Source organism: Malaclemys terrapin, chromosome 9 (genome assembly GCF_027887155.1).
Source record: "Malaclemys terrapin pileata isolate rMalTer1 chromosome 9, rMalTer1.hap1, whole genome shotgun sequence".
Classification (NCBI taxonomy): Eukaryota; Metazoa; Chordata; order Testudines; family Emydidae; genus Malaclemys; species Malaclemys terrapin.
This window is the reverse complement of record NC_071513.1, coordinates 13,046,294-13,062,206: the sequence shown is the minus strand read 5'-3', so window position 1 is coordinate 13,062,206 and position 15,913 is coordinate 13,046,294. Positions and strand designations below refer to the sequence as shown.

Genomic DNA, 15,913 nt, shown 5'->3' with positions numbered 1-15,913 from the left:
CAGAGAGAACATTCTACTGCAGCCTGAGTGAAAATCTCTTATCTGTTTTCACCCCATGTGATCCGGCCCTTTCTTTTGGGCACTCCTATTCTGCCCTCAGGCTGATGTGATTGTCAACCAAGCAACTCAGGGAGCAGCTGCACGCTCAGTTGTAGAGCTTTGGTTGCCCGGCACCCTATTCCTTTAGGGCAAATGGTCTTTGATCTGCAATACCGCAAACTGTGTCAGTGCATTAATGTAGCACAAAAGAGAGTACTAATAAAAATGTGGATGGCTACAACTGGGATGTTGTGTGTTAGCCCATTTTCCTTTTGATTTTTGCGCTAATTCTTGTCTAAGGTTAGTGTGACCAACAATCAAATTCATGAGCAATCCTGATACCTACCAGTACATGCAAAGATAAGTAGGTATATGAGGGAAGCTGTTGTTACCGCTCTTTCTCTCTCTCCAGTAATATTTATACACACACTCTTTCCATTTTAAAGTTGTAGTGAATTCGGGTGTTAGAGCTATAACCCTGGAGATCAAAGGCCACTCTGTTCGGAACAGGTAGATTGTGGTCACAGCAGTGAAGGATTTTCCTGTGCTGTCTTGTTAATATACAGTGCTTCAACTATGTTCTGGAGGAGTCGCCTTCAGGGCTGCGAAGGTAATTGCAGGCCCTTAGTAGGGGGTGGCATACAGAGGTTCTTTAAGGAGGAAAAAACAGACAAGTAACATTAAATGCAAGTCTGGTAGCAGGGCTGCAGCACACTTACTTCCAAAAACGTCATGGCTTTTTAAAAGTGAACATGCAGAAATTAGGAAGCATCTCCTTCTCCTGAAGTGAGTTTGGTTTTTGGTTGTGGGGCGTGTATGCACGTGCCTGCCTCCCTCTCTCATCGGAAATGCCCCAGCAGCAGAACCTCAGTCTGTCCGGCTCAGCAGTGAGCCTTTGCCACGGTGCCACAAAATGGGTAGGGTCAGGTAAGCTGCTGACATGTCAGCAGATGCCAGTTGGCAGGCACAACTTTTCAGCTTTCTTGCCCTAAAATCTAGCCAAGTCACCGGTCCTCAGGAAGAAATGTTCACAGGTTTTAGCATCAACGCTGTCATTTCACTAACTTTGAAAGCTAACTGCATTGCAAAAATGTAGTCCGAGTTGGAAGTAATGCATATTTTTTTTTTCTCTCTCCTCTAATTCTGGAACACCTGAATTTAGCTTCCATTCTACTGTTGGATAGATGCAAACTATAAGGAATTCGGGGGGATGGAGCGGGGAGGGAAACCACTTTGGCCAGAAAGCTGTGTGCATCTAAAAACCAGTGGGAGTGGGGTAATAATGGAAGCACTTTTACCATCAGAAGAGGCTATAGTAGAAGTGTAGGCTACCCTTGGAATTGAATGCACAGTTCTCTTGCTAGAATGTGTGGTAGATAAGTTTGGGTTAAACTCTGCACTACAGCCAACCTATGTCCTGGGAGTTGTCTGTGCTCTCCAGGTAAGGTGGTGTGCTCAGGTATTGGTAGACTGGATCCAAGTTGCTTTTCAGTATTGTTCCAAGAAGCATGGAAGCAGGTTTCAAAGTATTATTTTTGTAACTTGTACTGCCACCAGTGTGTTAGGACCCAGGTACAGCAGGCAAGGTCCCTGGCCAGGCAAGCACCCTGATCCTGCCACTGGATGTGGGTAAATGCATGAGTCTAAGTATGTAGATCACATGTGGACTTTAATTCTACAAGGGGTGGGTTTCCATACTTCCCTGTAGAGGTCTCTGCAGAATCTACAGTTGACGTGACCAGAGCAGCTGCATGCTGGAGAGGATGCTGCCGACTGGAGAATAGTCTTCCTGTTTTGGAAATGAAGTTTCTAATGAGCTCTGTGTTTGACAGTGACAGTCTCCTCTATGCTACAGAAGAGCTCAGTTCAAGGCACCGTGCCGGGACTTGTGCAGGGTCTGAATGCTGCTTCCCCTTTTCACCTCTCTCATGTCCAGGTTTTAATGATCTAAATGACACTCAGCAGTCCAGTGGCCAGCGAATACAGGCCTCCCATTGTACGTGACTTTCTGCTCACTGGACAGTTCACTTGGAGCATGGGTTCTGCTTCCATTTGTTGAAATTTCACTCTGCTAACTTTTCTGACACTGATGGGCTGAACTGTCAACTCTGGTAAAATGTTTTACCACTTGTTCTCTCTCTCTTTTTTTTTTTTTTAAGGGGAAACTGGCCTTGGTAAGTCCACGCTGATGGACACCCTTTTCAATACTAAATTTGAAGGTGAGCCAGCATCTCACTCACAGCCCGGAGTTCAGCTGAAATCCAGTACCTATGACCTTCAGGAGAGCAATGTTGGTCTGAAACTGACCGTTGTGGGCACCGTAGGCTTTGGGGACCAGATCAACAAAGAAGACAGGTAAAGAAAAGGGGATGAGCTTTGTTTGTAAGTGGGTGTTTTATTCTCTGACTTAACCAGACAAAGGTTCCTCATCTGCTCCCTAGCCTGGCTCCACCCAGGCTGGTCCAGGTGGCTTTGAAATGGAGTTGCCTTCTCACATCTTAGGAATCACATTTTAAAACCCATCTATGCCCTGTTGCTTGTGGCTGTTCGGAATGGGATGGTGGAGGGCAGGCAGTTGGCCTTCTCAGAAGCCTACAGAATGTCCATGCTGCACGGAGCATTGACCAAGAGACAGTGCTCATTTACTGCAAGCTGTGTCTACCCGCCTCAGTACCCTTCCCCCCCCCCCCCCCCCCCCGCTGCATCCCGTCCATTGGATGCCTGAGCTCCACCTGTCTAAAGAGCAGAGAGAGCTGAGGCATTTCCTCACTTGCTGTCTTGTGCTCCAGCGATGCAAACCACAATTACAGTCCAGTGTCTGCTTGTCTTTGTTGGTTGCTGGCAGTGTTTTTTCCAAACAAGGTTATGTGAAGTGCCCCTAATTAAATGCTCTGTGAGAACTGGTCTGTGGCAGCTAGCTTCCCAATGCCCATAAACAGAGTGGTACAAGTGTACATCCATTCTTAGGATTTAAGAGCACTAGAGCAGTGCGCTGATCACAGAAATACCCTCCTCCTAAATTGTAGCTTTGTACAGAGGCTCTCTGGATGGTTTTACTTTGACATGGTTTTTTTAAAATAAGCACACCCTTTCCCCATCTTGGCCGTTAAGTGATAGTCACTCTCTTTATGTAGTGTGTCCGGCACTCGGTATTCCAGATCGCTTTACAAGGACACTAAAGGAGAGCATGTTGCGGGAAATGGACTTCTTGCTGTAGGAGGACTGAATGAGTGGTGGTGTTGAAAGCCATCCTAAAAGAGTAGAAGTGCAGTTAAACCCACGGAACTCAAGGCCACATGACAGTAAGGAGGCCAAGACCTTATTGGGATTCCAAAAAGGATTAGACATTTATATGAATAAGAATAATATCCATAGTTATGTGAGATAAGGAGATAAACCCTCATGCTTCAAGGCATAAGTTGACAGACCACTAAGTGCCATGGGTAAGAAAGGAGCTTTCCTGTAGGCAGGTTACTCCATAACCATTCTTTCATGAGGTTTCTTGCACCTTCCTCTGAAGCATCTGGTACTGGTCTCTGTCAGACAGGGGACTGGACTAAGAGGACCATTTGGTATGGGAGTTCCAATGTCCTAGCACAATGCAAACTGCTTACAAACGAGCAAGTTTCACAGGAGTTTAGGTGCTGCACTGTGGGTTAGTAACCAGTGGATAACTTTTTTAATAATGGAGCGTAATAAATGGACAATGCTCTGTATTGCAAGGTGTACAGTTCTTTTCTCCCCCCCATAAAGCTATAAGCCCATCGTTGAGTTCATTGATGCCCAGTTTGAAGCCTACTTGCAAGAGGAACTGAAGATAAAGAGAGTCTTGCACAACTTCCATGACTCCCGTATCCACGCCTGCTTGTACTTCATTGCACCCACAGGCCATTCCCTGAAATCCCTGGACTTGGTAACGATGAAGAAGCTCGACAGTAAGGTAGGGGGCAGATCACCACAATCATCTATTCCTTTTCATCTGGTTATTCTTCCAAACGATGTGAAACCTCACTAATCTGTCACGGGGCTCCTTGCCACCTCTCCATCACTCATGCTAGTGCAGATTAGTGGGGTCCCACGTAATATCCTGCAGCGTTACTGAGAAGGCTGCCTAGTACACACTTGAATTCTTCACGTGTACCTAAGTTTTGTTGCCAGACATGGAAATTGCTCCTTTCGTGATTGTGACTGAGTGAAGACCAATCCCTTTTATCCCTGCGTTCCTTTCAGGTCAATATCATCCCTATCATTGCCAAATCTGATGCCATCTCCAAGAGTGAGTTGACAAAATTCAAAATTAAAATCACGAGTGAGCTGGTCAGTAACGGGGTGCAGATCTACCAGTTCCCGACAGACGATGAATCGGTGGCTGAGATCAACGGGACGATGAATGTAAGTAACAGAGCAGCTGTGATTCATTCAACACAGGACTGATTTTGATCTCCATTTTCTCTTTTATTCCACTCTGAAGAGCAATAAGAAGATGTTGCTGCAATTTTATATTTATAGTTCAGTTCAATCCAAAGTGTGTTGAACAGCCAACTCTACGGCCAGTCTCTTGTGCTGTTCTAATCCACTCGTTCTCCCAGTTGTCCCTGGAATTGCAAGGTAGATACAGCTTGAATTTCTAATATTAACAAAACAAGCAGAATCCTCTCTTCCCTCGAAATATCCTTTAAGGCCAATTTCATACTTCCCTTTAATGTCTTATGTTAGTTTAAAATGTGCTGATACTGCGTCTTATTTTAAGAGATGCACTGTTTTGAAGGTGGGGAAAGGGGTTGGTTTTGTTCTTAAAGTGACAGTTTGGGCCAAATTCATTTGTGGGGGGGGGAATTCCATTGTCTCAGTGTAATTTCACCAGGGATCAATTTAGTGTGTGTCTGTCTGTCCTCCTCTTCCCCCTCCCGCCCAGGCTCAGTAGTCTGGTTGCTCCAGATTCAGCGTGTGATGGGCTGAAAGTCTCTCCTATACATTCTGGCATGGGGGGGTATTAAAATCTACCCCTCCGTCCTGCCCCTCTGACTCTAGTCAGCTATCCCTGCACTCCGCTAACATGGCTGGATTGGTAGATGCTCCCCATAGATGTGGGATCAGGGGCTTTGTTGGTTTCAGGCAGTTGGTTCCCTGAAGGCGGGTGCCTCTGCAGGAATGGAGCGAGGCGTGTGAAGTGTGTGTCACTGGATGTTAGGGGAAGACCAGAGGGGTCCATCCTCTGTCTTTTCAAAACAACTCCTCTCTCGAGTTACGTAAACTCATCCCAGGCCATGCTTTATTTACCATCTCTCTGACTTGCTGGTCACAGTTGGAAATAATGCATCCTTTTAGCCCCTTCGCGGCTGTCTTGACGTGCATGTGCATGTGCTGCAGCTGGTGACAAATAAATGGAAGGTCAGGGCAGATGGGTAAGTCTGGCCCTGCTACATGAGTGGAGTTCTGGGATACGCTTTATTGAGATCAGTGTTGTCTGTGTTAGACACAGTGATGCATTCATATCCCTCTGCGGTTCTCCACCCCCACCCCATCTCCTGGGTCTTTTGCCCAAGTGGTTGGTACTTTTGTATTCTTGTTTCTTGCAGAGTCGTATATTCCTTTGGGTCTTCCTCCTCATTTAGCCACGTCTTTGCACAGCAATAACTCCCCTTGCTGGCTCTGATCGCTCTGTGCTATGCCTTGATGCTTTCACAACCAGAAGCTCATCTGGCTGGGTGGTCTAACTGCCCTGCAGTGGAGGTGCTTTGATGAAGGTGGCAAGTTTTTGGCCATAACAAGAAGACAGAGGGACTGTTGCTGGGACTAACAGTCACAACGGTTCCCCTCCCCAAAAAGGGCGTGCGGCACATTAGCTTTGTCCAAGTAACAGCTCTTTCCCTGTGGCTCAGAGAGATTCTCCTGTGCAGCTCTGGATTTCCAGTGTAAAACACCATAATGCAGAGAGGGGCCAAACTTTTAAAAAGGCAGCCCTACACTGCCTCTCATGGGCACCTCCAGTACCCACAAAACTTCGTGTTAGCAGTTTTTGTGCTTGCGGTTGAATTGTGGCTCAGACACGAGAATCCGTGCCACTCTGTCTGAACGCAGGGCAAACTATCCCTGTAAATACCTTGGCCTTCTTGAAAACTGACACCCTCATGTTCTCGTCTCCTCACATCTCAGTCATTTTCTGAAGACTTTTGATGGAAAAGGCATTTTCTCTCTAAAGGTATTTGGACAATATTTTCTCTGGCTTTATCTAAGGAGAGCATGTAAAAGGGGAGCCAGCACTGCAAAGGGTTGGAACACAGGACAGGACGTTGGGGAAACCTGGATTGTGGCCCAGGCTCTGACACTGGCTGCTTCATTATGTTGGGTGTGTCACTTAATCTCTGCCTCACTTTCCCATCTGGATAATGTCTACCTGGAAAAATGTGATGTGAAGTGCTAAGAATCTTTATTAGATGGGTATGCTACTTACTGTGGCTGCTTTCTGTATTTTCTCTTGTGGTTTGATCTTGCCATTTGAATGGTTTTGCTGTTGGATCTCACTCTATGCACTGATCCTCTTGCGATGTAAGCTTTGAAATAATGTTGGGAAAAGGTAGACTCTGAGACTCTCGTGATTGACAGAGGAATAGCCACCACTTTCTTGGTAATGCGAAGGTCCATGGTAAATATCCATCCATCGGTCCCTTGGTCATTTACGTTTCTCTTGAATGGGAGTCGCCATCACCGATTTTAAATACACTGGAAATTGCCAATGGCTGAACAGAGAGAGAATCCCATTTAAATCCTCACATTAAACTGATAGAAATCATAATTTCCAGGTGTATGAAGACTAATGACTATACAGGAAAGAATCCAAATTTGATTCAGGTATTTTATCAAACCTGGGGAAGATGCATTCTAATAATCTATTTTATTAATTGCATAAAACGAATCTGCTTAGACTTCAGGTGCTGCAGATAACCTGGCAGAGTGATTGAAACCCATAATCATAGTGCATAAGGCAAAAGCAGAGAGATTCTTTACTCTTAGAACAGAAGAAGATGAGCCTATTTGAAAGACTTCTCTAAAAGAAGGGGAGGCTTTCTATTTCTTTTCTCATTTCTTCCCAGACCTACATACCAAGGGCCAAATTAAGTTTCTCTTTAACTATCAGATCATTCATATTTGTGCAAATCAAAACCCTCCTGAACTGGGAGAATCAATTAATCTTTATATCAATGCTCTTGCTGGGTTACTTGATTTGATCTGGAGGAATTGACAGGGCTGTTTGCTTGTTTAGTGTATTTTTAAAGGATTGTGTCAAGAGTGCCAGGAGCCTGGCATGGGCCACTCTGTTATGATAGTTTGTAAAAGTCCAAATAAACTAAAATTAGAATAGCGAAGGAAGCTACTTTGCTCTTAAGATTAAAATAACAGCCAGATGATAAAATAGTTCAAACAGATGGTGTTCTGTCTTGGTGGGCAGAGCACAGGATTTTGAGCCAGAACTCTTGGGTTGTATCCCTCCTTCCAGCACACATTACTTTGATGACTTTAGAAAAGCTATGTTAGTTTACTGGTGTGTAGAATGGGGATAACACTTGTGTACTTCCTAGGGATGTTCTGAGGCTTGATTGTTTGTAAAGTGCTTTGTGTTACTCAGATGAGAGAGAAGTTCAAAGGATTTTAGTTAAGGCTATGAGCATCCAGATTTGGTAGTAGGCAAACTTATAAAGCCTCCGGGTTTGTTATCAGAAAGCAAAGAGCCAAGAAGTTAAATGTAAAGCACTACTCTGATGAGAAAACATTAGATCTGAAAGATCCAGGATATCATGAGAATGTCCTTGTAAAACAAATCAGAAGGCTCATTGGATGAATATTAAAATCTTTCTGAATTGACTCTTTCCAAGAAGCTCTGTGAAAAGCTGGGAGCCAGCTCTGAGACTTTCCAGGCTCGTAAACTACTAGCACTGTGCAGTAATTGCAGTTTATAAACCAGTCATTGTGAAAGAACAACTCAGACTGGTGGCTCGAGAGTCTGTGTGTTTCCAGCACAATTGCACAAACTGGCCCCAGAACACTTCCTCTAGTCAGTAATGTACCTCGAGCATTTGCAGCTTGAGAACCACACTTCTCAGGTGGCTGATGGCACTTGGTCCTCAGTCTGGTGCCGTACAGCATGCCGGGGAACTCATAAGAACCATGTGCCACTGCTTACGTGAATGGCAAGTTTTAAACAGGACTTGGAGAATTAATAGAGGTCAAAGTCATGTCAGAGCAAAAATAATCACCGTAGCCTGCGCTACCCCGGTGAAGAACATTTAATTGGCAGACATTTATAGAACTATTGTTTAGCCAAACTGGTCTCCTTCAGTTATCCAAGTCTCTCTAAGCTGGATGTCTCAGTACTTAAGTTTTCGATCAGCTATTGAATTGGAAGCTACGGATCTAATGCAGCTTCACACATACTATGCCACAGAAGCACAGGAATTCAGACAGAAACTGGGTATGCTGGCGCTCCCAAGTAAGGTTCTCAAAATCATCAGGAAACGATTCTAAAAACAGCCAACCCAATTCGTCATCAGAAGATTGAACCTGCTTCAGAAAGGGTGATCAATATCCAGCAATGCAACGCCTGGACTGTAAACATGTCCTGCGTGGTGCCCAGCCAGACCTGCTTGATATCTGAACGTCAAACAAATTAACGGCAAAAACAAAGGGGTGAAAATAGGCCAAGTGAGTGGTGCTTATGAAGGTCCTAAAAAGCCAAAAGCACAGGTCCAGGAATTCTTGTGTAACATCCACCAGGCTGGGAACAACAGAAATGGAAGAAAGAACTCAAGATGGGAGCCAATAGACAGTCACAACCTAAAATAACTAATGAGTTATTGAAGGGAAAGGGTCAGCAGCTGGAAGCATGCCAACTGTAATTTATTATATACACATACACACTCTCTCTCTCACGCTCAGAAATAGACAGTAACCAAAAGAATGACACCAACATGAGAATCCACCTTGTCTTCATGGCTAAACTCAGGCCAGCTGTCCAGTGAAAGGCTCTTAACTGCCTAAGAGATGGTGTCACAGTCTCTGGAAACAGTATTTTCTAGTCCTGGAAAGACATCTGTAGTCTCTGCACTTTAAGTACAGAATTTTCTTTGACAATTTCTAACAGTTGTACTTCAACGTGGACTGACGATGACCCATACCACGTCGACATACACAGTGTAAATGCCTAGATAGGCTGAATGCCACATTCTGTTCTTAGTTACGCCACTTACATACCTGCAGCAACATCGTCAAAGTTATTCTTCATTTATGGTAGTGTAACGGAGGGCAGAGTTTGGCCCTTGATCTACCTTGTTAGTCTCTTTTAGTCCGGTTACAGTTTTATCTTTTCTTTCAAATATTTTTTTTGGAAGCTGTTTGGCTCTTCCTACGCTGTGCTATGGGAAACAAATTTCCCATTCATAACCTTGTAGGTGGTAATATCCTGTTTTTCTGGGCAGTTGCTAATATGAATTCATTCCACTTCCGTGTGTAGATGTTTTCCCTGTAGGTCTCTGGACTCTATGTGTGTGTGGGGGGGGATTTGTAATTTTTCTGTCTGAAAAGCCAAATACATTTAAAATGAGGACACAAATGAGTAACTGTTTAATTGTTTTCTTTAAATGTACAGCACTGTATTTCCAGCCCTTCATAATTAGCTGATTTCCAGCAGATGTCTGCTTTCCAGCTGAGAGGCTGAATCCTTCCCTTGGGCCACTTTGCTTCCTAAAGCTCTCTGTACCCTCATGGAGAGGGAGTTAAACCTAAACATAATGGGCCCAAGTCGGTGCTAACTTCTCCCCAGGCCGCTGGTTTCGGTGGGAGTGTAGAGGTGACTGCCCAGAACATCCTCAGGGTATTGAATGATTGCATGGTCCAGCAGAGCTGAGAGTCTATCTCAGCACTCAGCCTTTGTTTTATACAGTACACCTCTACCCCGATAGAACACGAATTCGGATATAACGCGGTAAAGCAGCGCTCCGGGGGGGGGGGAGCGGGGATGCGCACTCTGGCGGATCAAAGCGAGTTCGATATAACGCGGTTTCACCTATAACGCAATAAGATTTTTTGACTCCCGAGGACAGCGTTATATCGGGGTAGAGGTGTATATTCATGTCTTCACTATTCTGACTATCAGGATGAGAGCAGTATGGCCCAGGAGAAGGCTGCATGGCTCATCTTAGTCTGTCGTGGATGCTCACAGGCAGTTTCATAGTGTTTGTTAGTTTAGTTAGTAGCCTGGTTTAAACCCCAGCGTTGTATTTCCTATGTCACTGACTTGTGCCCGTGGAAAATAGCTTCTAATCTTTGACGCTCACAGCATTAAAATGACTAGGAACTCCCATGGCAGGATCAGTCACTAACCTACTAGCTGTTCTCCGTGCACCACTGTGCCTATCCCCACCTTTCCTGGGGATCCTCAAGGTGCAGAGATCCCCCCTCCCCCCTTCTTACCTGCTCACTTTCAAAACCCTGCGTCATGTCTGACCATCCTTTAGGTCGACTGGGGCTGGCTCTGGAGTCTGGTTCCCTTTGGAACTAATGCTTGACTCAAAAATGGTGCCAGAGAATGGGGGGCTGGTGCTCCCTCCCCTTCTCTAGTCTGCTCCCCCACAACGCTCGTATCTCACATCGAGGATTGAGGGGCAGATCTCTGGTCTCAGGCTCTGTGTGTCAGTGAGTGGGATAGGCTGGCTCTAATAAAACCCTGTCAACTTAAAGCCAAATCTCTCCACATTCCCCTGTCTTGACTCTTGTCACTAATCCAACAAATTTTCAACCTACTTGTGAGCTTAAATCCTTATTCTTATTCCCGTGAGCAAAGCCAAGGTCATTGATCTTACTGGTGTAATTGGTATCCCAAGGCTCCATTAATTACTCAGAATTCAGTGCAGCTTAATGGCTGTTACTAGCAAATGTCACTGCATGCTATCCAGCATATGGGGCTGGGGAGGGGGAGGAGCAGAGGAGCTGGCTGCTTATTTTAAACGCTGAAATCCAGAGTGTGATTTGTTCACTGCTGTGCAGAATGCGCTATAATCCTCTGCCCACCCCCCACCACCCACCCTTCAGATCTAGTTTGTCACACAGCAGACAGAATAATGTACTAAGAGAGCAGCATTTTTAGTTCAGCTGCCGAAGTTTTTCTGGAAGGTTTTAGAGAGAGAGGGATGGAGTGTACTCACAAGCCCCTGACTGGTGACTCTTAATGTTTATAGAGCTCTTTACATTTTTTAACCTTTCATCTGCACGGTGACCCTTTGAGGTTGCGAAGTTTGGTCCCTATTTTACAATGGGAAGCTGAGACTGAGAGGTTACGTGGCTTGCGCAGGGTCACCGAAGAAATTGGTAGCAGAGCTGGGGATAGACCCTGGAAGTGCCTGGCTTTGAACCCTACATTCAGTCTACTAGGCCATGCTGTGTTCTATTACTCATGGGATGCCAATATCCCAGAACGAAAAGATGGGTGAAATACTCAGATCTCTCAGACTTGCTGCCTTGGGGTGGAAAGCAGCCTCCATTAACCTTTTTGGACACCTGGGCAGTGAGGGAAAAACCATGCTCCAAAGCCTGAAAACCGGCACAGCAAAGACAAATGGCCATGTAGAGAGGATCACTCTGAAGTTTACAAGATGTGCAAGTGCAGGGAAAAATGTGCATTCTTTGAAGGATTAGCAGGCAAACTGGATGCAGTTTAGGATTGCTTTAGCTGGATTAATCCCTGTATTTTTCCAAGCCAAGTCCCAGAATCCATGTGCTTCTAGGAAAATTGAGTTAATACATTCCAGCTAATCAGAGCACCACTTGGGTTCTCCCACCTTTGTGCTATTCCAAAATGTGTCTCCTTGGTTTGTCCCCCTAACTTGATCTGGGAATCTCTCCTTCCCTCTAGTGTGGAGTGAGTCAGTTGCTGCCAGTGAGTTCATGAGGTGTGTTTATGAAGCAGTCAAAGGCTGAGTGAACAGATCAAAAACTGTTAGAAAATCTAGTTTGATCAGAAAGCTCTTGTGCGAGACTGGACCGCTCTGAGGATTGGTGATGGGCAGAGCCTTTTATTTCTAGGTTGCAGATTCAAATGCCATGCAGGCCAAATAACTGCAGGTAGTTGCCATCTTGCTGGTTTTATGTCAGCTCCCAGTAGCTACTTACCCACATTGAGACAAACCACCACAACTGGCATCTTGGCTGGCAGGCTTGGTGCAGAGGCTGAGGTACGAATGGGAATGGAGACTGACTACCCCCATGAGGGTCCCTTCTGGTCAGGATTGAGACGTGTCGGCAGGGAAAGCTGCTTCTGTTCTATGGCTAATGCGCCACAGAACAGCCTCCGGGACTTTTAAGATGGTCACGTTCACTGAGTACCGAGTTGTCTCTCTCATGTCACTCACGCGAGTGTCTTAAAGAGGGGAAACGTGTGAGAGCTGAAAAAAAGCAAAGGAGGCTCTGAGAGGTCTCTTGCTGCTTCTGCACCCCCACAGCACTAACTCCTCAGGCAGAGCAAGCCTGTTAGGACAAAAGCAGAATTGGTCACAATGCAGCTAGTTCAGCTCGCTTGAGACTCGGGGAGTGTATGTCTGGCAGGAGGAGCCAGGTAGTGAGTAAACATTAGCAACAGGGGTCCCAAAAGCCCTTCTTTGTCTTGGCCCTGGGGCCTCTGCCCCACCCCACTTTAGCGACTGGGCTTATGGGATGGAGAGGAGATTGATCTGGTGTCTTGGGGCCTGTGTTCAACAACGTCTCGCTTGGTAGCTGTGGGTAATCCAGGTGGTTTAAGTAGCCATAGTAAAAGGTGACTAATACAGACCTGTTGAAATGTTTCAGGCCCACCTGCCGTTCGCAGTGATTGGCAGCACGGAGGAGCTGAAAATAGGAAACAAAATGATGAAAGCCCGTCAGTATCCGTGGGGCACGGTGCAGGGTGAGTGCTGCTCGCTGGTGTTTCCTGGGTGTGCTGGGACCATTCTCCCCAGAGTCAGTGTGATCTCGTAGGTGGAAGCACGACTGAGTCCCCGTCAGTCCCCTGCTATGGCTCTGCTGCTGACTGGGGCATCTCCATGCCTTAGTTTCCTGTTAGGGATTACCGTCCATATCTCTCATTGTTCTAGCTTTGTGGGGCTCCTCTTAAGAAGTTGCTTTTAGTGAGAAAGGGTTATTGAAGTCCCTTCATGGGGTTGTGTAAGGCTGAGGGGTATGTGGAGAAGACCTGTGTGTGTCTCTCTCTGTAACTCCTTCTCACAACTCTGTGCAGTTGAGAATGAAACTCACTGCGACTTTGTGAAGCTGAGAGAGATGCTGATCCGCGTGAACATGGAGGATCTTCGCGAGCAGACCCACACGCGCCACTACGAGCTGTACCGGCGATGCAAACTGGAGGAAATGGGATTTAAAGACACTGACCCAGACAGCAAACCATTCAGGTACAATCCCTGGAGCACTGGTTGTAGGAGAGAAAGGAGCTGGAGAGAGACACGGTGGGCCCTGGCAGGAGGCTGGCTACTGTATAGCACCGTGTTAGTGCTCTGTGACCTGGTTCTCCAACCTCCTGAAGTGTTTGATCTTTGGAATTAATTGGGCTCTGTGCAGCCCGGCTGATTTCCCCTCCCTCCTGGTCAGTAATGAGTGGGAGAGTAACCACCACAGCTAGTTAACCCCTCAGTGTGGGCCCAGCCGAAGTGAGAGAAAAGTGGGGGAAGTAAACAAACGAAGGGAGGATGCAGATGGGGTGTGAGTGAAATGAGGGTAGGGGGGTAGGGGAGGAGAATGCTAGAAGCAGAGAGAACTATGGGAAATAATCTCTTTATGAAACTGAGGAGTCTTTTGCCCCATGGGAGCCCCTGCTAGGCATGATGTGGTGGTTTCCCTTTGAACAAATGTCCATCTGTAAACCCTTTGGCTGACTGATTTGCCAGTCTGCTCGTGCCAGTGTCCAGAGGTGGTCTCCGCTGTTCTTTTCCACCCAGTCACGGCTAAGCTAGACTTCTCCTACAGGAACAGCAGAGACCTGGGGAGAGGCTAGAACAGGGGTCAGCAACCTTTCAGAAGCGGTGTGCCGAGTCTTCATTTGTTCACTCTAATTTAAGTTTTCGCGTGCCAGTAATAAATTTTAATGTTTTTAGAAGGTCTCTTTCTATAAGTCTATAATATAGAACTAAACTATTGTTGTATGTAAAGTAAATAAGGTTTTTAAAATGATTAAGAAGCTTCATTTAAAATTAAATTAAAATGCAGAGCCCCCTAGACCGGTGGCCGGGACCCGGGCAGTGTGAGTGCCACTGAAAATCAGTTTGCGTGCCGCCTTTGGTACACGTACCATAGGTTGCCTACCTCTGCACTAGAACAATCAGGTGGTGGTCCTTGGAGGTAGAGGGCTAACCAACTGCTGCATCAGACAGGATCACTGTGACTTGTTAATTAAACCATGAGGCTGGAGAGCCCATCCATTCAAGCCCTTTTAATATATGGCAGTAGTATGATAATGCGCAGAGCTAATAATGACATGGAAGGAAAGGCCCTTGGAGACGTATGGATTAGCGAGCAGCGTATGAAGGATTTGATGGTGAAGGTCTGAGCCAAAGCCAATTGAAAGCCTTCCATTGACCTCAAAGGACTATGGACGTGGACTTGAATGGAGAAGTGGGAGAAGGAAAATAGGACTGGATGAGGAGGAAGGTGGGGCAGGGATGGAGGGAAAAGCAGCACAAGAAAAGTGCTTGACTTATAATGGGGATGTGAGAATCTCCTAGAATTGGAATGTTTGAAGCACTCCATCTTCTCTGAAGCAAAGTCAGTGCTCCTGCTCCCAGCAGGAGGCCTGAGGAGCGTGTGGTACTGGGGCATTCATGGGGAGATGACCGATGGTTCTTTAACACTCACTCAAATTGCAAAATGCGGCAGACCTAATCTGCCAAAGTTGGATCCGGAGTCAAACTTCCCCAGAGTCCTGCAGGTGTTGGGATGTGGGTTTTGAGTTGGCCCCTTCTCTTAAGATGATTGATGGCATTAGAGCAGCATGGTCAAATTCTGCACTGTCATGTGCATTCACCCCAGCCATCACCCTCGTGGATTTTAATGGAGATGCACAAAATGAGAGCAGAATTTAGACCACTGATTATTGGTTGTTTTTTTCCCCCCTCCTTAGCTTACAAGAGACTTATGAGGCCAAGAGGAATGAGTTTCTGGGGGAACTGCAGAAAAAGGAAGAGGAGATGAGGCAAATGTTTGTCCAGAGAGTCAAGGAGAAAGAAGGTGAACTTAAAGAGGCCGAAAAAGAGGTAAAGGCAGCTCTGTCTGGCTCCAATCTCATCCGCTGTTGGGAGCATTAAATTTACCTCAAAAAAGTTGGTGCTGAAATTGCCATTATGTGTAGAGAACGTGGCCTTGCTTCATGGTGACTCTCAGTAAAGAGAGAAGGGTCCAGATTTGGCTCAGGAATGGAGTGTGTTGTGTACGTTTTATGGGGGAAGAAATCAGGTCATTACATTTGCATGCTGTAGGAAAATGCAACATTCTTCTATTGTGATGGCTACCAGACAATATCACAGTACCATAAATAAGTGCACCACTTTCACTGTGCTATGTCTGCGTGTCTGGCCTAGGGAGAACTCAGACCCCCTAGTTCAGTTGTGATCCCTGGTCCGTTCTCCCATTTGCTCTACTGAACTCCCCTCCACACTGTGTGAGTGTGTGCCAAGATGCAAGGGGTGAAACTGAGGCCTTGAAAGAAACTGAATCCTCAGTTTGTTTTCTCCATGTGCAGGAATTTAAATAAACAATTCCCTGAGCCTCATAAGGGGAATAAATGCTGTAGTGTGATGGCTTGTGAGAATAAGGTATATGGCATGAAATAGCTATAATCCATTTC

General features: G+C 46.0%; 1 protein-coding gene across 5 annotated transcripts in view; it reads left to right on the top strand.

Moving 5' to 3' along the window:
- SEPTIN6 (septin 6) overlaps positions 1 to 15,913 on the top strand; it is a 42,618-nt gene that overhangs the window by 16,541 nt on the left and 10,164 nt on the right. For all 5 annotated transcript variants that reach the window (XM_054039597.1, XM_054039594.1, XM_054039596.1 and 2 more), the window contains exons 3-8: positions 2,199 to 2,394; positions 3,793 to 3,979; positions 4,270 to 4,431; positions 12,874 to 12,970; positions 13,301 to 13,469; positions 15,191 to 15,323. In XM_054039597.1, coding sequence (XP_053895572.1) covers positions 2,199 to 2,394; positions 3,793 to 3,979; positions 4,270 to 4,431; positions 12,874 to 12,970; positions 13,301 to 13,469; positions 15,191 to 15,323 — 944 coding nt within the window. The remainder of the gene's footprint in view (positions 1 to 2,198; positions 2,395 to 3,792; positions 3,980 to 4,269; positions 4,432 to 12,873; positions 12,971 to 13,300; positions 13,470 to 15,190; positions 15,324 to 15,913) is intronic.